Below are 26,985 nucleotides of genomic sequence, written 5' to 3'. Positions count from 1 at the left end.
TCCCATTTATTATTTATTTCAGGAATCTACCTTGCAGCTATGGTGATGTCAAGTTAGGAAAGATTTCCAGAGTCCTGAGTAAAGTGGGCAATTGACATTTTCTATAACATTTATCCTGACCTCAGAGGCATAAACCCTAAATAGCTGCCAACGTAAGCACAGAGTCTGAGATAATGTTCATGTATGAACTCTGTTGACTTTTTCATCACTGTCTGTGAAATTCATTTCAATATGATTGAAGGCTGGATTATCAGTTCCTTCATCTGTCACAGTGAAAGGTTTCCAAGTTAAAACTCTGACTTTCTCTTCCTGGAGAGAAAAAAAAAATATTTACAATTAGTAAAGTGCACTAGTGCTATTATTTTATTTAAAATGTTTATATATTGACCTGCTAAAATGTTTCCAGGGCAGTTTTTTTAAAAAAAGCCATACAAAAATAAAATAAAAAATATAAAATACATTGTACACATTTGGTCATAATGGACCATGGGGTCCTATGTGAGAGCTGGAGATCAACATGATAAAGATATATATATAGAAAAAAATGCCTCTCCATATTTTGGAGTAATCGTTTAGCTATCAGGATAATAAAGACCATAGCACACATGGTTGATGAATGCACAAGGATAAACTGTCCAACCCTATTCTAGAATAGGTTGTATGATAGATCTGACACACCCTTTCTAAAAGTATGTTTAAAGTGTAGGTGTTGTTAATGCTGCAAATATTTCAAATATTGTAATTTATATTAGGCCTAAAATGCTTGATGAGCTCTAGTCCTTGGAAAATGAGTGGTCCTCTAATGACTGGTTGTTTTATTATTATAGTTGATAGATTAGTAAACAGTTTCTGCCTCAAACATGTAATACAGGCATGTCCGAACGCAGCTCACAGTAACAGTTATTTTCTGTTAGAATTGTTATAAAGCATACATACTGGGGAGAAAACAATCTTTAAAAGGTGAAAGACGGAGAGAACCCTGTCCTAAATTGTCAAACAAACAAAAAATATCCTGGAATATAATAGGTTTGCATCTTTTATCATTCTAAAGGAACCAAATAGGAGTAAACTGAAATATTATACATACTTTCTTCTGTTTCAAACATGAGAAATTAGACAGAAAATCTTCTTTGGTGAGCATGAATTTCCGATCCACATTCTGTCGTAATCCTCCTGAAAAAGATCCATTTGGCAAGTCAAAACCTATCCAAAGCATATAGATTATTTTGCAAATGGTTATTGTTGGGGCAATTGTTAAAATGGCCAGAGAGATAGTAACACTAATGACATCAGCCAATCCAAAAAAACTGTCAAGGAATTAATTGTATTAGATGGCCAAGATCACACGAAACTCTTCCAACAGTGTGATATTTATTTATTAATGAAAATTTATTAACCCTGCCTTTTTACAGCAGTAAGAGCAAAACTAGTCAAATGGTAGCCCACCAGACATGGTTTGACTGTATTTCTCATTCCCCATCAGCTTTGACTATGATGGTTGCAGCTGATGAAGGTTACAGTCCAACAATCTCTGGAGGGCCACACCTTCAGTCAGAGGGGTTTATATCAATAAGTCAATTGATTTATTGTTAGTTTAAAAACTAACAGGAGGACACAGATGGGAAGTCAAATCAAAATCAAACATCCAGCAAGAACTGCAACAGAAAGTTTAGAACAAAGTGCCATCAGTGAGGGAGCCAAATGGATCTTTTGGTTAGGTCCAGACAAAAGTGGGAAGTTTCTTAGTTATTCTGGTCCTAAACAATTTAATATTTTCAAGGTTATAACCATCACTTTGAACTGTGGCTAAAAATGATCCGGACATCAATGAAACTATTACACCAGTAGTGTCATACATTCCAAATAATCAACTTCAGCCAGAATTTTCACAGCTGAGCCCTGAGTCAGCTGAAGTTTTCAGATGTTTTGCAAACACAAGGAGGTCACCATCCTTTGGGTGGCTGTAAGCACTGTGGTGTAGATGGAGGCTACAGTGGAGCAGTGTCAGGTGTAAAATAGCCATAGATATCATAATGATAGGGGACAGGATGACATAGAAAATCATCTCTGTCAAGACAGGAGGCTGCCCTGCTAGCCCCTGATTTGCTCAAGAGCTAGCAGATCAGCTTTCTCTGACAGTGGGAATACCATATATACTCAACTACAAGTCGACCTCGTGTATAAGTGTAGGCCAGATTTGGAGGCCAAAATTGATACCTGAGTAAAAACAAAATCCAAGAAGAAATACCTGTCAAAAGACTGGCACCTATTCCCATAACAATTGTGACCAGTGTTCCAAGTGTGCTGAAGTATAGATAGGATAAGGAATACCAGTAATCTGCAAGAACTGGCCTAGAGAAACAAAGCAGAATGTGTTACTTTTCTACATTGCAGAGAAAGTTTAACAATACTAACTAAAATTTATTTCTTGTTTTACTTTAAAAAAAATTAGATATTGTCAGATTTCATGGTCCAACTGTAGAGACAGCAGAAATAATAATGTCTGTTGCCTGGACATCACAAATTCCTAGCTCAGAGGGGCAGACTGTCCTTGAGGTATGAGGGTCCAATGCCAAGCAAAGCTGTAAAAATTAAAACAAACAGCTTATGTTTAGCCCAAAGATAGACAATAAACTAGCATGAAATGTATGAAATATGATATGACCCCATGCTTTAACATCTAGGAAAATAACAGTATTCTGAGGAAAAACAATATTCTGCTTGTTACTATACTGAGAGGTGACTGTAATGTCTTGCCAGAAGTCAGACCAAGTAGTCTAGATACAGGGTGACCAGATGTCCTCCTTTTCCAGGATATATCCTACATTTCAATCTTATCCAGGAAGAATTTCAAAATGTCCTCCATTTTGAGCACAACAAAGAAGCATTAATTTACATTTATATTAATGTCTTTAGCCTTTGTTTGGTAATGTACTCCATTTTTCTTGATTGCCCAACATTTTGTGGTGCCTTGCCCTCTTCTGTGGTTAGGACACCCTGTCTAGATAGAAAAATCTGAATCCATCATGTAATCTGTTACAGTGGCCTTATGTGAGTGGGAGCCATGTTCCTGAAGATGATCTAGAAACTGTACCATATCTAATGCAGAAGGCTACTACCTGACTGCTGAGAGAAGTTGTATAGCCCTGTTTTTGAGACACCAACACTGACTGTTCTTTTAATTTCTATTCACAGTTTCTAGAAGTCACTTAATATTCACTTTTTTTCACCTGTTCCTTAGGCTATTTAATAATTCAACACAGCTCAAATGAGTTTATATTCTTTCTTGCCACTTTCTTCACTTCCAGTTCTCATATCTACACATGGTGAATGGGAATATAATATCTTGGACAACTCTAATTTTAGTGTTCAGCTGCATAGCTTTACACTTTAGGATCTTATCTAGTTCTTTCATAGCTGTCCTTCTCACTCCTAATCTTATTTCTTATTTCTTGACTGCAGTCTCCATTCCAGTCAATGTTTGATCCAAGGTATGGAAATCTTTAACTATTTTGATTTCCTTGTCATCTAGATTGAATTTATGTAGATCCTCTGTGGTCATTATTTTTGTTTTCTTTATGTTCAGCTGTAAGCCTGCCTTCACACTTTCTTCTTTAACTTTCCTTAGTAATTGTTCACCCCTCCTTCACCTCCTTAACATGGCTCCCTCCTCACAAGGAAGCTGCATGGAGGTGAAACCAGGAGGGTCAGGCTCACCTCTCCTTCACCTCTGCACAGCTTCCTCATGAAGAGAGAACCAGGCGGAGGTGAGGTTAAGTGGGTGTGCTTGCCTCTCCTCCTCTGCTGCCTTGGCTTCCTCAGGAAGAGAGCCATAGCAGCAAAGAGGGGCTGGGTGCAGGTAGCAGCGCTGCTCGCAACAGGAGGACAGCTCCACCGAGTGTCACCCAGTGCACTTCGCACCCCCTGTCCATCGCCAAACAATATGGAATTAAAAAATGTCTACTAATTTGAGTGGGGTTTCATGTTGGATGTCACTCAACAAAGAAACAACCATTTGGCAGCAAAGAAAAAAATGAAGGGTTTTGTTTAGGTCTTCGTTAAGTCTCTCTGTGATCTGACAAATGAAAGTTGATATCTGATAAATTTTCTACATACCTTTCAGTTTCTTGAATTTCCAAAGAAGCTGTAAATGCTGGCGTTTCTGCAGAGGCATTCCAGAAGCTTCCTGTGCTTGGACTGCTTGTATTACAGCCTACAGTAGATAGACTTAATGGCATGGTGGTGTGGAGAAGTGGAGGGTAAATCTGAGCTCCAATTCCAACCCAAAGGGAAGCAGTGAATCCAGAAATGAGACCTACAAATGCACCCTATGAAACAGAAAGTTAAATCCTGTTCAGATTGTAAAGGAAAGGAAAAGGTGAGAAAACACATTGTGATTTCTAGGAACAGAATAGAGTACCCTTTTAAAACCAAACTATATGTTATGTTATCAGTACATTTAAATAGTGTATTTACAACTGGACAAACACTTTTCTTACCTGTATGAGTCCTATGGTTACAAAGAGAAGAGAGGTCTAAACCATTCTCCCAATATCATTTTCCCAGGAAAGATCCTCACCTAAAATTTGTGTTCAGCCACCAATTGCTTTGGATCAGATATGATATCAAATATGACATCATGTGACATTTTTATTTTGTTAAGTTTCTTCAATTACCATAATTTTATATACAATAGCACAATATGTATTTTGTATGAACAGGGAATTTGTTATTATATTGGGCTTTCTACAATCAGGCAGGCTTTTGGGAACTGACTAGTTGGTGAGGAACAGGCTTTTAATGGCTGTGTGCTTCCATTATTGTTGTGCTTTCAACTCGATTAAATTCAATTGAACTTAATATCAGAAGTTGTTTAATTATGTTTGGAAACCCACTGAGTAACCTTGGGCAAGTCACAAACTCTCAGCCTCTGAGGCAAACCCAAACTCCTTCTGAAGAATCTTGCCAAGAAAACTAAGGTTTGCTTTAGGGCCACCATAAGTTGAAAATGACTTGAAGGCACGCAACAATAACAGTAATAATAATAATAATAATAATAGTAGTAGTAGTAGTAGTAGTAGTCTGCCTTTTCCCAAAGGAATCAAGGTGGATTACAAAACAGAAAATGACAATAAAATGCAAATTACAATAAAATCACATTTTGAAACAATCCCTTACCCCCACCTCCTCCCAATCATAACCCTCACCATTACAGAGTAATGTACCACAATAACAGTTTGAATAATTATACAAAAAATTACAAATACATAACATAGCATGATAGTACTTTAATTCCCTGCTGACAGAAAACAAAATTGCCGAAAGGATGTGATCTACCATAACTTACTTCCTGATATTTTTGTTTCCTCTGCTTAAGGAGGTTTTTATATACAGTGTGTCCAGGCAACAACAATTTTACAGTAGTTGTATGAGCTACCAGAATGTCAGTGTTTCTAGACTCCATTAAAAATATAGTTTTGACCTATAAAGCTTGAAATGGTTTAGGACTAGGTTGCCCACACTTATACAAAACTACCCATGACCTCTGAGTTAGGGGACTGACAGTGAAACACACCTTCCAACTGTCCTGATTTGACAGGTATAGGCCAAATTAATCCTCTATCATTTTTCAGATGACTTGAAAATGTCCCAGTTTCTCTCTTCTTTTCCCACCTTCCCTCTTTGTCCTCAGCTTATTTTCATTGTTACAAATTTTGTTTAAAGTGAAAAAGCAGTTTGCTACTCAGTTAACTCAGCAGGGGAAGAGGACATAGCAAGGCAGAATCTTGCCCTTTCCAGTAGGCTTAGGGAAAAGCAAACTAATGCACCTCTCCTAGTTTGGGTGTTCTTCCTCATTAATAACTTTTGCCTTCTTGATGACACTTTGATGTTGCATAGCCACACATGATGCACGCTGCAGAGTTAACAGTTTCATACCACTAACTGCCATGACTCTATCATAAAGAATCAGGGATTTGTAAGGCACCAGAGCTCTCTTACAGTCCAGGCTGAATACCTTACCAAACTACAAATCCCAGGATTCTGTAGGATAGAGTCATGGCAGTTAAAGTGGTGTCAAATTGTTTTAATTCTGCACTGTGGATATAGCCTTGGTTTTCATCTACGAAATGTTGGAAGGTACTGTGAAATCAATTTAGTTTCATAACTGAGAAATCCTTTTATGCTGGAAAAAGGCAGGGTAGAAGTTCAGTAAAAACCCCTACTGAACTGTATGTAATTTTAATATTATAATCCTTTAAACAAGTCTAAAATTTATGTTGGTGGCTTTCTCTTAAAGATTTTAATGCTTCTGGATTATATGTTGTCTTAAAAGGTTTTTTTCCTTTTCTTTTTCATCTAAGCTGCCACTTATTAATGCTATTTATTAAAGATTATAGGTTAATTTTGTAGTTTTCAAACTACTATTTTATCACTACTTCAATTTTCTAGGTTTTTTTTTCAGTATTTTATACTTTATTATTTTAGAATAAGCCCTCCATGTGCTACATTTTCCTATATGCTAAAAAGGTAGCCTGTAAAAAGAACTAGAAATGAACGCCCCTTATATTTCATGAAAAAAATATCAGGAGGCTGGCCAAGTGCATGTATTGGTTATACACGTAACTGTTTATGATTTAGCTGAAGATGTTTTAATTAGCACATGTCAGTGGTTTTATTCCTTGGTCTATATTTTTCTGTCTATGCAAACTATCATAAGGAACTTACTGAATGAAAAGACAATGTCGAAGTTCAGTAAATAAATACAATAGTAGGTTGCTTTTCTTACACAAGGACTAGCTACTTACCACTGGATTGGCAAAGGGACAAAGGATACCCAAAGAAAATAGTCCCAGGAGAGGCCCACCTACCATGCCAAAAATACTGAGAGCTGCCTGAGGAAGGAAAAACATATTTTCAGAAAGATAGTCAGGCCTCAATGTTAACTTGAGGAAAAAATTCTAGACATTGTCAGTTTATAACTTCCATAGCCTAATCATAATGACTGTGCAAGAAGATACAATTGATAATACAGAATGTATGGGGAGAGGGGATGCTTAACCCTCTTCCTCACCTGTCATTTTAACCATTCCAGATCACCACACACCTTTTTACCCTGCAGGATTTATTAGTGTTTTCAAGAACAAACATACATTTCAAACAGCATAAGGGTAAAGGCCATCTGAAGTGGAACAAGGAAATGGCAAAAAGTTGTGTCCTGTCCATCCAGCTCTTCTCTGCTCTCAATCATCTCCTCATGATACAGCTGCTAGAACAATAACAACTACAAAAACAACAATATATATTACAAAGTAATTTCTTGATGGTGTCTGCATAGGCCAGCATATTGTGGGAGAAGTCCAGAATGTTCTAACTTCAGAGCTGCGCCAATGTCCCTCCCATATCTGGGCACTTTCATTGCATTGCCGAGCATTGCAAAGCTGTGTGTCTTGCTGTGCTGCTGCGCAGAGCCACCACAGTAGCGAATCACTCAGTCTGAGGTCAGAACGAGGCGCCTAGCTAGGGCACCTCATTTTGACCTCAGAGTGAGTGACTTTTTGCCACTGCATCAAACAATGCAGAAGGATGTGTCCTAAACAGCCACCTGGCTTCACAATGGAAGGTTCTGGATTTTCCCAGAGCAAGACATGAGTTATCTTAATCCATTCTACGAGAGTATATCCCAGGTTCAGTGCTGAACTCGCTGGGCATCATCCAGACTGTTTGCATCCAAACTGTTGTTTGGGCCATGGGTCATTTGGACTCCCCAACGAAAGGACAGTGAGGGGACATTTTATTTGGTTTGTACAGACAGGGCCCTTATGTAATTAATTACAAAGCATCTCTACAGGGCTGCCCACTAGTGCTGTAGGGACATATTGCATTGTTGATTAAGTACATTACTTGTTAATTTTCTGCTTTACAAAAAAATTAAAATTAAGAAAGTACCTAAAAGAGAGATAAGCAAACTCCAGGGACTTGTGGACTAACTATCCTGGTTACTGATATGCCAAGGGATACACCAATCCCCCCAAATAAATTTCTCACACACACACACACCAAGTCCATTTACAGTTTTATAAAGCCTCTTTTCCCATTTTCAGAGCAGGGTGGCATCTTATTCAATCAGGAAAACACCACTTTGGGATGTGGCAATTATCATTATTTTAACTGAGTGGAGCAGGGGGTTCGGATAGGAAGCAAGTACAGTTGGAGGGGCTCATAGTCCATAGAAATAGCTTTAGAGTTGCATGCAGATTGCTCCTATCCCCCTCCTAAGCTGACACCTATCTCCAGCCTAAAATTCAAGGGAAGTGGGGCAGGAAATTATCTCTGACTATCCACAAAGCATTATTAGTCTTTCAAATATAACAAGAAAGATTATGGAGTAAATTCTATGTTGCCATCTCATTACCTTTGTTTGGGGGGGGGGGGACGTTGTTATGTTGTCATTAGTCCCAAAAGTAACGTGTTACAGGTAATCTTATTTGTAACACTTTACTTCCAAGTCCTGAAACAAACAAACAAAGGCCAATGGACTACCATTACAGTTTAGCTTTTAAGTGGCCATCATTCATTACGGCCTCATTCCCACTTACAAATAAATTGGTTTGTGATCTGAATCAATGGATTGATTTGACAGCAGAGCATGGTTCACACTACATTTGTCCCAATCGCATTTTCCCCCTGTAAAATAACCCACTTGTCGTTCACATTGACAAATGAATTGATTCAAAATGGGCCTGCTTCAGCTGTCCGAAGGACAAATTTAAATCGATTCTGATCTGCATCTTGTTCACACTTGTGCGGAATCAATGTATCAAAAAAGACATGGAAAAAATCAGCATCTAAAAGACAAGCATTAAATGGGTCTAGTGCATGCCCCCCCCCCTCTGAACCGCTGCAGTGACTGAGTTCAAGTGCGAACCAGGGTCATTTAAACCGCTTCACACTGGTTTGCAAACCAGTTTAAAATATAGTTGCAATGAGGCCTACATCAACTAAACTTAAGTTCAGGGGCAGTCCAAATTTACTCGCCACTTGAGATAGAAAGCAAAGCCCTCTCATTGCCAGAAGCTGGGAGGGTTGTGTGTAGAGCTACATGGTTAGCAAAAGTGGCCAGCATGGTTCTCCCCAAAACTGCCAATTTCCTCAACACTAGGTTGTTCAGATATCTTCAGAGCTCAGCACTGGAACCCTCAAAACCTGGCATTCAGAGAAGAATGTCTCTGGAGAGCTACTCAGAGCAGCAGCATCTCTCCAAAGCAGTAGTGGTCCTTCCAAGGGCTGGAGAGCAGCAAATTTGCCCCTGCTGCAGCCCACTACCTATGGCAGCAATGTTACCAATGGTTATTATTTATAGTATTTTAGCCAGGCTAAAAACAGATGCATTTTAAATGCTGCATTGATTGTCAGTTTGAAATTAGAAATATGCTCCACGTTCAATATAAATCTGTGGTCTTAATGCAATTTAAGCTGTGATCCTTAAGGTGCATATGTCAGTAAACCTCAGTCAAGGCTATTATCAAGTTAAGTGGTTTAAAGTATAAAGGGATTCAAAATAGTTAAGAAATCCGCTGCAGTGAGCACTTATTGCTCTGATCTCCCAGAGAAACTGACATGAACTAAGAAATGATTAAGCTCTTACCTGTAACAAACCTCCCAGAAGTGATGCCAAAGCAGCCATAGCAATGCATACTCCACCGTAAAAGAGACCTAAATGAATGTTGTACATAAATATGTCAAATGACCCTTTTATGGGGAAAATTCACAAACAACACTATGTATTTTGATATCCTCTCTTGATTTAAAAAGCTGGCACACAGTATTGTTCCTAGGACCAGCTAAAATCAACCGAAGGTCAGGTTCTTGTTTGTCTCAAGGGATATATTAGAGCTTAGAAAATGACTTCATTGGAGGTTAATTGATATATTAGCCTGTACAAAGTCAAGTGTAGGATTACTTAACATATAGCAATTATATTCTTCATCTAATCCTTTTCAGCCTCATTGGTCTTATTCAGTGTTGGCTTTTGCGGGGGGATGAAGGACACACACGTATTACCACCAGCAAGAAAGTAGTTGTCTGGGAAATAACCTAGCTTTATTAGAGAAGATTTTCACCTCTCCCATCCTCCAGCAATTTTGGGATCCAGGGAACAGGACTCCCCGCCCCCATACCCAGCTGCTGTTGAGTTGCAGGTGAAATGAGCCAAGTCTTTTTAGCTTCAGGGGAGAATGACAAGGGCTATGTGCATCCTTAGGACCACAGGTTGTGTGGATCCAATCTTTTTTTTTCTTTTGAATTCAATTGTTGCACAAAGGAACCTTATAGTAACCATTACTGGTTCTAAGATGGCATGGTACCAAATGTGGTGGCAACCATGGATTAGATGGTGGACTGGATAGCAGTGTGGATGAAGGAGCTCTATTTTCAGAATTCATACGCTGAAGTAATATTTTATGCTGGCAATCCCTACTGTTTGAGTTTACAATTAAGTTACATACTCTGTTCTGGGATGAAAGACACACAGGCAGTTTATGCTAAGCAGGAGTTCAGATACATGAACCACTGTTTCTACTAGAAAGCAGCAGGATCCAGTGATGGCAAAGCTTCAGAAAAATAGAACATGGTCCTAGTGTAATAATTCTGCATTTATCTGCTGCATCATACAATACTTCCTTTTGTGACCTCCTTTTACTATTATCATTTGTTATTAATATAACTCTGTCAGCAAGCATGGACCTTTACAAAGTACATATGGATGGATGCCTACCCCAAGGAACTTTCAATCTAAAAATCAGCCAAAAGTGAAATAACAGGGGAAAGGGACAGTAGTGGAGTCAAAGATAAAGTGGGGAAGAATATGACATGATTTTAGTTGTATGTACTTAGGGTCCATTATGGTATAGTAGTGCATCTCAAGGAATCTGGTGTGAGGAAACAACTTTTTTAAAACAATGTTCAAGGGAGCAGTACTGCTGTGTCCATTGGTGTTCATTCTTTCTTCTACACTTGGCAGAGACCAGTAGCCAGTGGCTCAGGGACTAGGACTACCACTAGGGATACAGACCACTACTTTGAGTAACCCTAATATACAGGAATAAGGGTACATGACACAGACTACGGGCCAAAACACACTGCAGAAATAATCCAGTTTGAGACCACTTTAACTGCCCTGGCTCAATGCTAGGAAATTCTGGGAACTGTAGTTTTAGCAGAAATTTAGCCGCCTCTGTCAGAGAGCTCTGGTGCCACAATAAGCTACAATTCCCAGGATTCCCTAGCACTGAGCCAGGACAGTTAAAGTGGTCTCAAACTGGATTATTTCTGCAGTGTGTTTTGGACCTGTGTTTAAATACATTTACAATACATTTTACAACTTTACATGCACTTAGTGAGAGTAAATCCCATGATTAAAAATAATGGCACATAGTATGAGTTAATATGCATAAAACTCATGTATATGTAAATTAGGAATGCTCTGATAGTAAAAGTCAATATTGACTTACTTACTTGGAGGGCCTGTTTGATGAATTTTCGGATAAACTAAGAGCATGGTGTAAAACAGATTACAGTGATTTCTTTATACTCAATAGCATTCAAAGACATAGCCATGTTAGTATAGAAAATCAATATGCAAAGGAATTGTATAGCACCTTTGAGACTAACTGAAAGAAAGAAGTTGGTAGCATGAGCTTTCCTAGACGTGAGCCTACTTACATGCATCTGAGGAAGTAGGCTCAAACCTATGAAAGCTCATGCTACCAACTTTTTTCTTCCAATTAATCTCAAAGTACATGAAGAGGAACTAAAGCAGTTTACTCTTGTATGAACTACCTTGTTTATTCTGCTAATTCATTTAAATAAATAGCTTTTTAATTTACATTTCAAAGCTAGTTATCTTTATAAAAAATTTACTGGAGTAATGAAACGTTAAAGTTAATGTAATCTATCAGGAGAAATAGCTAGGTATGTGAGCATATTTTGTGTTTTAAGACAAAATATACTGAAAATATGCTTGACTTACTCATTCCCTTAGAAATCCACGACAATTTCTTTTCAGTGAGTGATGTGAAGTAGGGTCTAATTAAATCTTCTACAGTCACAGCAGCTAAAGCATTGATGCTAGAAGACACCGTACTAAGGTGAACAAAACAAAGTACATTTTTATTTAATCCCTGCTTAGATTGTATATTAATAACTAGAATTGTCATTATTGTTGTTATTAAAATAAATAAGTGGCATAGTAACAATTAAATAAGATAATATATTCTAAAATAAAGATGAAAGTTTGTGATCTACAACATTTTTATTCTAATCAAAGTGATCCTTGCTTGAAATCTCAGTGAAGCAATTCTACATACTGAATGGAGAAGACAACTAAATTTTTCTATAAAGCCTATCTGACACATTTTGTCTTCCTTTCATGTTAAAAGTGACACATCAGAATACACCCCAGGAATGAACAAAAATGTTGTGCCCTTGGATTGATTAAAATATGCCAGCATTAATTGGTCCCTACTAATAAATCGGCTGAAGCTGCAGGTCTGATCCTATATGTGCGCATACTTGGAATTAAGCCCTGCTGAACTCAATGGGGCTCTCTCACAAGCAAGAATGAATTACCGTATATACTCGTGTACAAGTCAACCTCATGTATAAGTCGAGGGAAGGTTTCAGGGTCAAAATCCTGGGTTTTGATATGACCCATGGTTAAGTCAAGAATAAAATTTAGGGGGCTATAAGGAAGGATGGAAAGGGGGAAATACCACTTCTGTTTTATTAGATTGAGAAAAGAAGCAAGTGGATTTAAATGGAGAGTTGTTTCCATAGGAAGCAAGGTCTTGAAAAATGGACTGGAGAGATGATTTTAAATGGAGAGGTTTCTTTTATAGGAAGCCAGGTCTTGCAAAAGGGAGCAGAAAGAGAAGCAAGTGGGTTTAAATTGGGAGGTTTTTCCATGGGAAGCCAGGGCTTGCAAAACTGAGCAGAGAAAGAAGCAAGTGGGTTTAAATGGGAAATTGTTTCCATGGGAAGCCAGGGCTTTCAAAATGGAACAAGAGAGAAGTAAGTGGATTTAAATTGGGGGGGGGGGGGGGTTTCCGATAGGAAGCAAAGGCTTGCAAAACGGAGCAGAGAGAGAGACAAGTACTTTTAAATGGGGAGTTTTTCCGAAGAAAGCAAAGTCTTGCGAAACAGACTGGAGGGGGAAGGAACTGATGTTCAATGGAGATTGGGGCACCAGGCTTGCTTGCTTTAGGACTCTTTTAAGCACTACTGATGTATTGACCCTTATATAAGTCTACCCAAGATTTTAGGGGCAATTTGGGGGCATACATTTGTCAACTTATAGTGGAGTATATACGGTAATGTACAGTCTAAGACAGGTGTAGGCAACCTGCGGCCCGCGGGCCGGATGTGGCCCGGTGAGGCCTTGGGACCAGCCCCAGCCCGGTCCTGCCGCCAATTGCCACCGGGGCCTTTGGCGTCTCGCACGAGGGGCATGGTGGGGCAATTGTCTATAGAAGCCTCAGAAACATGCATTTACCTTAACATTTTTTTTAAAATCAGCAAATTTTTTCACGTGTCCTCCATTTTTTATTTAAAAAGTGCCCTCCATTTGAAAATTTTGTCCTACATTTGTCCCGGTTTATTTATTTAATTATTTTTTTAAATTATTTATTTATTTATTTATTTATTTATTTGGCTTCGGCCCCCCCAGTTGTCTGAGGGACAGCAACCCGGCCCCCGGCTCAAAAGGGTTGCCTACCCCTGGTCTAAGAGAAGCAATCCACTAATTAAGATTATTACTGGTTGCGGCAACCATTTAGATCCAATATGAACTTATTTTTTCTTTCCTCTGGATTCAGGATTAACTCACCTTAATGTTCCACTGTAAGCACTTGCTACAAAAAGCCCTGGCATGCCTGGAAACCCTTGTAGAATATCCAGGACCAAATACGGCATGAGCTGAAATAAAATCCAGTAGTAATATATGTGTTACAATGTCATCTCCAAGCTTAAGTAAATAAATATTTATGACAGTGAGTTTCTCAATGTGTGAGAAATGGACTATTAACTTGCCTTCTTAAAAGGACAATAAATTCAAGCTACCCAGTTTGCATTTGAACTTTAATTCATTGAAGTTTAATTCATTTTTTATACTTTATATGAGGCACAATTTGGGGACATTGCTTTAAATATTTAGTGTTACTCCCCCCCCCCAGCTGTTCTTCCCCACAAGATTCTTGTGAATGCACCTAGTGAATCCAGGTACATAACATCACTCTCAATGTCAATTGCAACATTACAGTCCTCATTCTTTCTCCAGCTTTTACATAAAAATTAGAAATGTTTGATACTAAACCTGGTCTGGTGCTGTTACACATGTTGCTGTCCAAGGGTCACATTCCTTATAAATGGAATACATTGCTAATCCACACAACACTGCACAACAAAGAATAGCCCACAGTCCCAAGAGGTTTATGTACAGAGATCTAAAAGGAAGTAATAACACCATCATTTCCCATCTTTTAAGTATATGGAAATATCACAATGTTGTAGCATTATGCAAGTATGAGTTGTACTGTACCTGTGTTCATTTCCTCTTTGGCAGCCAAAGAAAAGAAAATATTTAGATAGATGTCTTCCTTTGGCAAAAAACTGTAGTGCAAATATTCTAGCACTCTGCTGTATGTGTGTGAGCACATGGGATCTCAAGAGGTTGCATTGAACCATTCCCCACCATACTAGCCATTGGCTAAACTGCTGTGAAAATTCACAGATATGTTGGGTTTGATCTTAAGCAGGCTGCTTTCCTGGATCTTTCTGTCCACTGCAGCTTCCTGGACAGTTGCAGCTTGGGGAATGAACATGAGGAAACCGTAGGAACTGGGAGAGGTGGCACCTATTTGTGAATTGAAGTGTTCATGAAAAACAACCATTACAGCCAAGTCTGCAGTCATGGAGTCTCGCTCTGGCAAAAATACCAGAGAGCCTTACCCTGCTTTCTAAACACTGCACATAAATTTTGAAGATTTTCAAAGCAATTAGTGTCTACATATCTTGAGCTGAGAAAGCTAATGTGGTATAGTGATATGAGTGTTGAATTATGACTCTGGAGACCAGTGTTTGATTCCCAGCTTGTCCATAAAGCCCACTGGATGACTTGGGCAAATCACATACTCTCAACCCCGGGGGAAGGTAACGGCAAACTTCCCCCAAACAAATCTTGCCAAGAACACCCCACAATAGGGTCATCTTAGGGTGAATATATTCAGTGCCTGTTTCTTGCTCTGTGTTGCTTCTTTTAAGGTCAATTATAAGATGTTGGGTAAACATGAATTGGAGTTGACTTGAGGGCAGCTAACAGCAACAATACGATGTTCTCCTCCTATATGGTTTGTAACACCTTGCCTGATAAAGAAGCCAGTGGAGCTTCAAAGGCTTGCAACATGTAATTGTGCATTTTGGTTGGCCAATCTTTTGCAAGAATGTGTACGATGATGATGATAGTAATAGTAATAATAATAATAATAAGATATCTATATGTCTGGAATTTAGAACTCAAAGGGTTTGTATTGAGGAGTTACCAGGTTGTTAAAATGCAAGAATTAACTATAATCAATTTAAATCTGTTTGCAGTTTGCAGTTCCATCATCAGTCACTTGGCAGCAAATATATCTAACAGAACAATGGACTTATCACGTGGGGGAAACTGGGGGATTAAAAAGGCATTATCCAGTGAAAGTAGTATGATTGTGACTAAGATTATCACACACATCGCAATTAAAGAGGATTTATCCTGGGAATAATCAGGAAATAACCAGCAACAAATCATTCACAGGTTATTCCCTGATTATTCCCAGGATAAATGCTTTCTAATTACGACATCACATGATAATCTTAGCTGTGATTGTGTGATTTTCCCTGGTTAATGCCTTTTTAATCCCCCGATTTCCCCTGTGTAATAAAGTCCAATGACTCATAATAGAAAGTATTCTACAGTTTAAAAAGAACTGTAATAAAAAAAGACTAGCAAAAGCTGTAGTGAGAGAAACTCACATCAAAGCACTGCAGTCAGAATGGGAAATGCTGCACTGAAAATAGTTGATAGTCCACAGCAGCAGTTTAGAAGACAGAAAGTAAACAGAGCTGGAATGGCTGGATTCAGAGCTGAGACTAGAGCAGAAATATGCAAGACAAGGATGCAGACAGAATAGCAATAGTTGAAGTTAAGAAACTTATCTGTAGAGAAAAAGGCAATTTTTTTTTTGTACAATCGAGACTTGGAGTATAGGCTTGATTGATTAATTACAATTGGCTCAGTGTCATGCAATGAGAGGGAAATGATAATGCCGAAGTATAGGTTTTAAGATTGTTTCCCCAAATCAACAGCTACGCTTCCTGTGGAAAACATGTCATGAGAAGGAAGGAGATGAGTTTACAGGTTGTACAGTCCATGGCTTCACTTACTCTAGATAGAGACAATTTATCCAAGTCTGACAGTTCCATAATGTTGCTTTAAGCTTTGTATGTAACTCCCTTAATGGACTGTACCAATTCATGGACATAGCCATGTTAATCTGGAATATCAGTATGCAAAGGGATCTTGTAGAAACTTTGAGACTCACTGTGTGGAAGAAGCTATAGCATAAGCTTTCATAGACTTGGTCTGCTTCCTCAGTTGCAACATCTGATGAAGTAGATCAGTTCTGTGAAAGCTTATGCTACAATGCCTTTGGCATCTAAGGATGCAGACAAGTCCACAAAAGCTTATGCTACAATTCTTTTGCATAGTTTCAAAGGTGCTACAAGATCCCTTTGCATATAATAATTCATGCAAGGCCTGGTCCTTTTGCTACTAAGTAGTAAAAAAAAAAAAAAAAGACACACAAATCCAGCAGTTGCTATATGATTGGAATGTATTTACATTTGACATGGTTCACAAAGCAGAAATCATGGGATGCCTTTATCTTTAATTACTGGATTACTATATGATTGATAATGTCAAGAGTGAAATTGAAAATGAAAAAAAAGTATTGTTATGAACTGATTGCAATAATGGATCAGAGCAAGGAACTTACTTACAATTTTGCTTGAAATCTAGTTTTGCAGGCAATATATCGCTGAACTTGTGACTGGCTAACTCCATATATACCGAGCCAGGTGAAAGTGCCACCTACAACAATTGTCCAGAATGTGTGCCTTTGCAAGGGATCAGGATTAAAGCTAAATAAAAAGAAGGAAACATAGTTTTAAAATTATGTTATCTAATTGCAAAGAGACTCTCAATTTTCTTTTCATGTTCACTTTTAATGAATTCCTCAAGTTTAATCTGTAAATATATTAATAGGGTATTGTGACACTGTTGTTATTGTGTGCCTTCAAATTATTTCTGACTTATGGTGACCCTAACATCAATGGAATTTTCTTGGCAGAATTTGCTCAGAGGGAATGTGCCTTTGCTGAGAGTGGCTTGCCTAAGGTCACCTACATGGGTTTCCATGGCCAAGCGGGGATTTGAACCTTGGTCTCCCAATGTCCTAGTCCAACACAGAAGCCACTACATCATGCTGGCTCCCATAATATACTTCAGTTTAATATTCAGCAAGAATGTTTCATTCTATGTATGTTTGACTGGAAAATGTTTAATTTGAAATATATGAGGGGCTTTAAGAATAAGATCGTGGGTTGCATCCAGTGATGGATTTACACTAGCAGAAAGTGTTTACACATACCCAAGCTGGGGAACCCAATATTCATCAATAGCCTCAGCCTACCTCAACCCTCTGCACTAGATGCCGTACTTTTTCAGAGCATCCCAGAACTATGAGAAGAACTCCAGAGAATGATGTAGTAAGTAGGACTTGAGCATCCACAGATTTTAGTATCCACAAGGGGTCTAAATCCCAGTGGAAACCAAGAGCCCACTGTAGATGCTTCTGGGTATATCTTAGTTCCCCTCTCCTGATAGAGAGTTCTTTGATCCAGAGGAAGCTTCCATCACCAGAACTGGGGTAAAATAATTTTCAATAACTCCCCTCCTTCCCTCCTGTTCCCTATCCTTCTAATAAATTTTGGAGGATGGAGGGATCATTTTGAATAATGTTAAAGTTTATATGTGTGGAAGGGAGAATCACTAAAAAGAGTATCCTCCCTTCTGTTGATAGAACCATCTGCTGGATAAATATCAAAAGACAATTAAATCAAACAGGAACAACTATTTCATAGCTCATAGTTTTGGTGAGGGTTATAGATGCTTTTGTTCGTTTTGAGGAAATATCTGGTTTTCCACTCATTTACTTCAATCACCAACTGGAAATGTAGTGGCATCCCCTAGTGACAGAGCCCAAGAATGCATTCATTATAACTTTGTACTAAATGAATAGCTAACATTATTATTTATTTTGAAAATGAAGCTATTGGTTATTATTCACTCCATGAACAATTTATAACATCAGTAGCAGCTTTATCCTATATATTGATAGAAACAAGGGTCAGTTATTACAATGCAACATAAAACAAATGCTGTTCATACAGATTTGGTTGTATAAGTGTCCTCTTTAATCCCACCACTCAAACAAAATAAAAAAAAACCTTACTTCCAGAAGTTTAACCTTCCTCCATGATAGGAATCGTTTAGTATATGTCCAATATCACCTTGAACGACCACTGCTCGTATGATCACTGCTGAAAAGCCAGCAACCATAATTCCCACTTGGAAAACATCTGTCCAAACTACTGCTTTCAGACCACCCTGTGCGGAGAAATGCAGATAGAGACTGATGTATAAGATACATCATTTCTTGATTTAAAAAGAAACATTGGAAGGAAAAAAAAACCTAAGAAAAAGAAGTTTAATCTTTTTCACTATCCATTCCTATTTTCCATGAGGGCAGGTGAATCAAATAATTTACAACAGTATGTATATGTGTCTTCAAGTTGCCTGTCACCTTATGGTGACCTCATGACTTTTATAGGATTTGTAAGGCAAAGGATACTGAGAGGTGGTTTGTCATTAGCCTCCTTTGAAATATCGTCCCTGGACAGACCAGCAAAAAACACCAGCCTGTGGGTGGAGTCAGGGCTGAGCATGCCCACGCTCAATGGAAACTCTAATTCCCAACAGGCACCTTGTTAGATTCATGGAACATATGGGACATTGCATATACTGTATGTAAATATCAATATATAATTTGTTATCTCGTTATATTGAGATTTAAGCTGCAATTGCGTTTACAATATTAAATTATAGTTGGCCCCATAGAACTACATTTAATTGAAGTACATTTAATTGAAGCTTCCCAGGAAATGGTGGGCTGAATTATTTGCCAGAAAGGAAAGGAAAGGAAAGTAAGAATTGAGGAAAACCATTAAATGAAAGGCTGCACTTAATTTTTAAATATTTATGGACACTCAAAAGTTTTAATACCTGTTGTAATCCGCTTTGATTCCCTTTTGGGAAAAGGCAGAATAGAAATAAATATTATTATTATTATTATTATTATTAAAAGAAACCAATAGTTTTGAAATGAAATGCAAAGTTACCAGTGTGCAATAGAAAGTACAGACTACTCCTGTCGCAACCACCGCTCCCCACAAGTCCATTCCCGTAACTAGAAAATAAAAGAAGACAAAGGAAGCAATGTATTGTTTTTTAGGGAAGAAAACTACTAGCACAATAGCAGATGTTTACTTCATTCTTTCAACAATATATACAAAGACATCTGAATAGAATTCCAAGAGCTAATTGATCAGCGTACGATTTGGTAAAGGCCTGTTTGGAAGTATGCCCAGAGAGGAAGCCTGCACAACAGGCTGTATGAGCTAAGTTACCTAACTCTTCATGTTCAAGAGCAAATGTAACAGATTATGACAATGAACAACAAGGGAAAGCCATCATTATCATGCCCTACTTGTGAGCTTCGAATGCACTTGACTCACTCCTGCTAGATTCTAGATTACTCTGGTCCACTAACTTATATCTATTATCTATATCTATTATCTATAGAGTCAGTATTTGACTCTAAAACTATGACATGCATTGTTGTTTACCAGTGGGGTGTGACGCTCGGGAGCCATGATAGTTGGCCAAAGGGAATACAAGAAATTTTTATGGTCTGCTCAAGGGGAAAAGAAGGGAAGAGTGGCAGGAGAAGTGGCATGTGTTTGTGGTACACATGCAAATAACCACACTGAGGGAGAAAAGTGTTTGACACTGCTGCCAAGATACACCAGAAGAGTGGAAGGGTGGATTCACAGGGAACCACAAATGCAAGAGGGAAGCAAAAGGGGAGCAACAACAACCAGAGTCGAATGGGATGGGTATTCTTCCACCATTAGCACCAGCTCCTGTAACACCAGGGCCTGGGCAGCAGCAAACACTCCTACTTTATGTTCTGATAATATAATTTAAGCTGTACGACCCTCTGCTGGCATCAGCAGATATCCTGGAAGGCTTAATAAAAAATCAAGCATTAAATGATAAATGTTATAGATATTAAAGAAAAGGCTCTAGTATGCTACCACACATTCATTCATCCTACCTTGATTTAAAGCTAAGGCAGGAGCATAAATGACAATTCCAGTGTATAATGTCTGGAAGGAAGAAGACAGAAATAAAAATGTAAGCAAAAATCATTATACTGTAAAGTTCATTTCTTTGAAAATATTCATATAATCAAATATCCCTGCAGTTTGTGGTCCCAGTTTTTATACATACTTATATTTATTGACATTGTAGAAGACATTTACTAAATGAAAAGGTTTATTTTACACCAGTGTGTATTAGTGCCTGCTTCATGCCCCAAACCATACACTATGGTCCAAAACACACTGCGGAAATAACCCACTTTGAGACTGTTTTAACTGCCCTGGCTCAGAACTAGGGAATCCTGGGAATTCTAGTTTTTTGTGGCACCAGAGCTTTCTAACACAGAAGGCTAAATGTCCCACAAAACTACACTTCTCAGATTTCCCATCATTGAGCCAGGGCAGTTAAAGCCATCTCAAACTTGATTATTTCTGCAGTGTGTTTTGGACCTATGTAAAAAAAAAAAATCTTACTAACTAGAAAGACCTCTTTGAAGTACATACAGTATAAATTGCATCTAAAAGTATATAAATAGAATTTATTTAAAATGTTGGTAGTGGAGCTGTATTTTGATTTGACTTGAAGAGAACGCCAGTAAAGTGAGACTAGTTTTCATTTTGTGGGACCAACATGGTGAAAAGAGGGAGGTGGAGCAGAGTGTAGTCAACCAGCGCCTGAAGGGATGCCACCAGCAGCTAAAAATAATGGCTGAATTCACAATACTGAGGAGAATTCTTCCTTCTATCTAGGCACCTAATGGCAGTTGTTATCCCCCAGGTCAGAAGGCAGTGAATCCACTCTGGCTTTTAGTCTAAACTTCAAAAGAGTTCAGATTTAGCACCTTAGTTAGTTCCTTTGACCTCAGCAGTGGCACCAGGTGACAACTGGGTCCATGTAGGAAGGCAGCTGCCCATCATTCCTGGTGAGAGTTGAAAACCCACAGCAAGAGGATTCTAGGTAAGAAGCAAGTTTGGGGGAAATTTGGAGCCACAGTACTCAAGGGGCAGCCCAGAGTATTCTGGCAAGTACTGACCTGCCCCTAGTCCAACACTCAGACCATCACACTAGCTATCATTACTTAAACTAGAGAATAAATTAACTTTCATTGCTAACCTAGTATAGCTATAAAATCATGTTGGATTGGAAACATCAGCTATTAAGAGACATACAAATAAATTTCCTTACCGTCAGTAAAATGAAGAGCACTGTCCCACACAGACGCAGATACCTGTTAAATCGAAGTTCTAAATACTGCAAGAAACAAAATTGTCATATTATTTTTTTAATATAGTTTTGAAAGAAGAGATAATCTCTTTTTTGAAAAAAATTAGCAATGTTGGTCAAAAGAACAGTTTTGCAATCCACTGTTAGGGTAAATCCCATTTTAAGCAAAAGCCAACTTGTAAGATTACATGTATTACACAAGCTTTTCAGTTCTTCAGAACTCTTCATGAGATAAGATGCTAAAACAAAACCATTGGAGAGAGGGAGAAAAAAGTGAAAAATATTTAAGCTATGTAGTTTATATCTTGTTACAGTCTTAAAATGGAAAGAAGAAAGGGAAGGAGATTCAAATTAAGCTCTGCCAGGAGGGAACTGGGATTGCTACCTGGGACTTCCTTCTTCCCAGTAGCGTTTGGGAGAAATCCAACTTCCTTGCAAAGCCTAGCTTTAATGTCTGCATCCTTTCCCACTTTCCATTTTAAAATTGTAACCAAATGGCTACATTGCAGTAAACACCATCAACTTTCATACATGTGTACGCATGCACAAAGAAAGCTTTGTTTTAATGTCTTGCCTGATTGTGGGTTCTAAAGAACTTGAAAGCTTGTACAATATTTTTTTTTACCTTTCAGTTAGGCTCTTATGAAATACTACTCTAATATGAATGTTGACACATCGTATTGGAGGAGATAATATTAATACAGAGTGGGAAGTGTTTTCTCTATTTATTTCTTGACTAATGCTTGGGTCCTATTCAACCTAGCATTTCTTTTTATCTCTTATTGTAAGTGCACATACATACATATACTCTGTGTGTGTGTGTGTGTGTGTGTACACACACACATACAGAATAGAATAGAGTTGGAAGAGACCCCAAGAGCCAGACCACCCCCACCCCCGCCATGCAGGAACTCACAATCAAAGGACGAACAATAGATGGCCATCCAGCCTCTGTTTAAAGACCTTCAGACTCCAACACTTTTGGAAGGAGTGTATACCATATACATAGCTGGCGTGTGCTTTCAAGTTATTTCTGACTTATAGCAACCCAAAGGTAAACCTATCATAAAGTTCAGTACCTTGGATAGGTGACTGAAAGTCTAGGCTAAAACCCAGAATGGATTCAACATCCCACAGTCATGGAAGCTATCAGCCACCACTTATGTCCAACCCAGGGACACCATGTAAGATTCCCTATAGAGAAAAGAAATTAACTTCAGTGTTGATAATAAAAACAAGTCAAGGTTTAGTTTTTTGTGGGTTTTTCAGGCTCTGTGGCTATGTTCTAGAAGAGTTTATTTCTGACGTTTCGCCAGCATCTGTGGCTGGCATCTTCACGTCAGGAATAAACTCTTCTAGAACATAGCAATAGCAAGTACATTTCTATACTGCTTATCAGTACACTTCAGCACTCCCTAAGCGGTTTACAAAGTGTAAACATGGCCACACAGCCCAAAAAACCCACAAAAAAAAACCCTATGGATGCCAGCCATGAAAGCCTTTGACTTCACAAGGCAAGATTTATTTTCATTATCATAAAAACCCTGGTATTAATAGATGTCTTCATAAGCATGCACACACCTAAGTCATAAAACCAGATGTTTGCATTATAGAGAACATGACTATGAAGGGAACTTGAAAATGGAGCTCATAATACTGCTGATTTAGTAGTTCAGTTGACTTTTCACAAAGGCCGACACTACTACCTGGCTGGCCAAGACCCAGGCACCTTGCTTACCATCCTTGAACCATTTTTCTGGGAAACAAAACATCTGGTACTTTGACTATGCCATCTTAGGCTATCCCATATGCCTAGTGAATCACAATCTCAAGCATGCAGTGATGACTCTGTGAGTATCATTGTTGTGATAAACTCTGCCGCAGAGTTCTCCAACTAAAAGAATAAGTTAATGACAGTAGTGATTTGGATGTTGGACTATGACTGAAGATCAGGGTTCGAATCCTACTCAGCCATGAAACCCTCTGGCTGATCTTGGGCAAGTCACATGCTCTCAGCTTCAGGGGAAGGCAATGGCAAACCTCCTTTGAACAAATCTTGCCAAGAAAACCCCATGATTCATAAACGACTCAAAGACACACAACACACAGGCTGAGAGAAAGAATTAGAGGAGTCAAAGCTTCAGGTTGGTGAAAAGTGAGAGGGAGAATCATGCTGAGAAGAGTATCTACGGCTGCATCCATTGCACTCTACAATGCAGAGATAATCCATCTTGACACCACTTTGACTGCCAATGGTCAATGCTATGGAATTCTGGGAATTGTAGCTTGTTGTGGCACCAGAGCTTACTGACAGAGAATAAATGCTTCACAAAACTACAAATCCCAGGACTCCATAGCATTGAGCCATGACAGTTAAAGTGGTGTCAACCTGGATTATTACTGCAGTCAGAATGCAGCCTTAATTTAACAGTTTCTGGGAATTATAGTTTTGTGAGACATTTAAACTTCTCTGTCAGAGCGATCTGGTGCCATAACTACAGTTCCCAGAATCCCATAGCATTAAGCCCTGGCAGTTAAAGTGGATTATTTCTGCAGTGCAGATGCAACCAAAGTGATGTCAGACATCACTTAGCCAGGTGCACTGACAAGGGCTGCATCGTCATTGCAGAAATAATTCAGTCTGATGCTGCTTTAACTGCCACAGCTCCACGCTATGGAATTCTGGGAATTGTAGTTTGTTGTGGCATCAGAGTAAATGTCTCACAGAACTACAGTTCCCAGAAATTGTTAAATTAAAGCTGCATCTGCACTGCAGAAATAATCTGGTTTGACACCACTTGAGCTGCCATGGCTCATTACTATGGAATCTTGGGATCTGTGGTTTGGTAAGACATTTAGCCTTCTTTGTCAGTGAGCCCTGACGCCACAAGCTAGAATTCCCAGGATTCCAATAGCACTGAGCCATGGCAGTTCAAGTGGTGTCTCAAACCCAATTATGTCTGCCATGAGGATACTGCTATTGTCAACAAACTACCATTCCCACACTTCCATAGCATTGAACCACGGCAGTTAAAGTGATGTCAAGCCAGATTATTTCTGCGGTGCGGACACAGCTTTGGAAGACCATGGTCACCAGGGATGATCCATCCCAACCCTTCCAGCTCACCTCATAGGTACTAGTGATGCCCAGCCGGTAGAAGACGGGCAGGAACACCTCGGCACTTATGATGACCACCAGCACATAGGTGATGGCAAAGATGCTGAACATGGCCCCGAAACGGTAGACTTCGGCCGGGGTGCCCAGTACAGTGATGGCAGACATGAAGCTGGCGGTCAGGGAAAGGGCCACAGGCATGGCTGTCATACTGCGGCCTCCCATCAAGAAGTCCTTGGAGGTCTCTTGGCCGCCCACCATGGCATAGTAGACCCCGATGCCTGCAGAGATGAGCAGCATGGCTGCAAAGACTAGGTAGTCCCAGACCCCAAAGCCCCCCAGGGCTCGGCAGGGGCCCATGGCTTCCTCCAATGAACAGGAGGACCCCAAAAGCTATGACAGGGCCCAGGTGGGCTTCAGAGGCACGCGTCCTTCTCGGCCAGAGCACTTCCAATGTGTCTCTCCTTCAGCCTCTCAGGCGCTGAAGAACTGTCCACCTCCTGGCCAGGCACCCGCTCACTTGGAGCGGTTTCGGACCTTCAGCCCCGTCCACACCTTTGACCAACGGACCTGAAAGAATGAGAGAGAGAATGAGAGAGAACTTGGGTGACCACCAGATGTCCTTGCGGCAAAGGAGGGCCACACACCTCAAAATGGAATGCCTTTGATGAAAAAAATGGAGGATACGTCCAAATACAAAGCTAAAAACACCCATAATATAATAGAAATAGAAATGTAGAATCATGCTTCTTAGTCATGCTCCAAAGGGAGGACCTTCCCCCCCAAAAATGGAGGACATGCCCAAATAAAAAGCTAAAAACACTCATATAGAAATGTAAAATGCATACTTCTCAGACATGCTCCAAATGGAGGACCTTGCAGAAAATAATGGAGGACATGGCCAAATAAAAAACTAAAACATACTCATTGAAATGTAAATGCATGCATCTTAGTATATCAACATGTTATTTTAGCATTGTAACATTTTTGTTGTCTGCGTTTCAGTGTCTGTTTTTGATGTTTCTGCCCTTTGGTGGAAAGGGTGCTATAAAGAAATGTTATTATTATTAGTCATGCTCCAAATGGAGGACCTTCAAGAAAAATGGAGGACACGCCCAAATAAAAAGCTACATAACACTAATAGAAATGTAAATGCATGCTTCTTAATAATGATCCAAATGGAGGACATGGGAGAAAAAATGGGAGGACATGACCAAATAAAAAGCTAAAAACAGTAATAGAACTCTTAATCATACTCCAGATGGAGGACGTTTGGGACATTCCTCCTGGACAGAAGGTTGAAATGGAGGACAAGTCCGGGAAAAGGAGGGCATCACCTCTCCTTCCCCTCCTCCCTCCCTCTTCCCTTTACTTGTTGTGGTGGTTGTTGTTGTGTTTCCAACCTCTGGCGGTGAACCTCTCTCACAGGGTTTTCTTGGCAAGCTCCCTTTCTGGGAGAAAGGCGGCGTACAAATGCAATAAAAAACAATCATCATAAAGAAGATTTGTTCAGAGGGGGTTGCCCTGGCCAGCCATCCTCCGAGGCTGAGAAAGTGTGACCTCCCCAGGGCCACCCACCCAGCGCCTGCCTTCAAGTGGTTTCCCACTGATGTTCATCCTCAGCCTGAGGCGGAGGGGGTTGCCCTGGCCAGCCTCTGAGGCTGAGAGAGTGTGACCCACCCAGAGGGGCTTCCGTGGCCAGAGCCCTGTGGAGTCCAGCCCTCAGAGCAGGACGCCACCACAGTCGCCTCCCCGAACTTACCCTTTTTATTGCCTTTCTCTCTTCATTCTCTCCTCTTTTTCTTTCCCTCCTCTTCTGCAATAGGAGGTCCCTCTGGTCTCCTTCCTTCCTTCCTTCCTTCCTTCCTTCCTTCCTTCCTTCCTTTTTTTCCTCTCTCTCTCTCTCTCTTTCTCTGTTTCTTTCTTTCTCCCTCTTTCTTTCTCTCTCTCTCTTTTCTCTCTCTCTCTCTCTTCCTCTTTCTTTCTTTCCTTCTCTTTCTTTCTTTCTTTCTTTCTTTCTTTCTCTGTCTCCTTTCTTTCTCTCTCTCTT

At 39.4% G+C, this 26,985-nt stretch overlaps 1 protein-coding gene across 1 annotated transcript; it reads right to left on the bottom strand.

The window, feature by feature from the left end:
- Window positions 1–88: 88 nt before the first annotated feature.
- On the bottom strand, window positions 89–25,295 carry LOC149312056 (sodium-coupled monocarboxylate transporter 1-like). Its single transcript, XM_089526782.1, has 15 exons — window positions 24,948–25,295; window positions 21,782–21,847; window positions 20,550–20,601; window positions 19,552–19,619; window positions 18,606–18,760; window positions 17,092–17,232; window positions 14,369–14,498; window positions 13,883–13,971; window positions 12,029–12,141; window positions 9,647–9,714; window positions 6,807–6,893; window positions 4,117–4,328; window positions 2,249–2,352; window positions 1,088–1,173; window positions 89–309 (listed from the first exon to the last, which is right to left on the bottom strand). The coding sequence occupies exons 1-15, from the start codon at window positions 25,293–25,295 to the stop codon at window positions 178–180; spliced, it is 1,851 nt and encodes a 616-aa protein (XP_089382908.1). The 3' UTR covers window positions 89–177.
- Window positions 25,296–26,985: the final 1,690 nt, after the last annotated feature.

The sequence above is a fragment of the Sceloporus occidentalis genome, unplaced genomic scaffold, assembly GCF_023333645.1.
Source record: "Sceloporus occidentalis isolate IW3139 unplaced genomic scaffold, rSceOcc1.0.p SCAF_5, whole genome shotgun sequence".
In the NCBI taxonomy this organism is placed as follows: domain Eukaryota; kingdom Metazoa; phylum Chordata; class Lepidosauria; order Squamata; family Phrynosomatidae; genus Sceloporus; species Sceloporus occidentalis.
Note: the sequence above shows the minus strand (reverse complement) of the source record. Positions and strands in the feature narration are given on the sequence as shown.

Bases quoted from the DNA above. Each gene is read 5' to 3' on its own strand.
- LOC149312056 (XM_089526782.1), bottom strand. From the start codon at position 25,295: ATGGGCCCCTGCCGAGCCCTGGGGGGCTTTGGGGTCTGGGACTACCTA. The intron at 21,848-24,947 runs GTGAGCTGGAAG...TGTTTCTTGCAG, and splicing joins GCATCACTAGTACCTATGAG to TATTTAGAACTTCGATTTAA. The intron at 9,715-12,028 runs GTAAGTCAAGCA...ACATTCATTTAG, and splicing joins GTGGATTTCTAAGGGAATGA to GTCTCTTTTACGGTGGAGTA.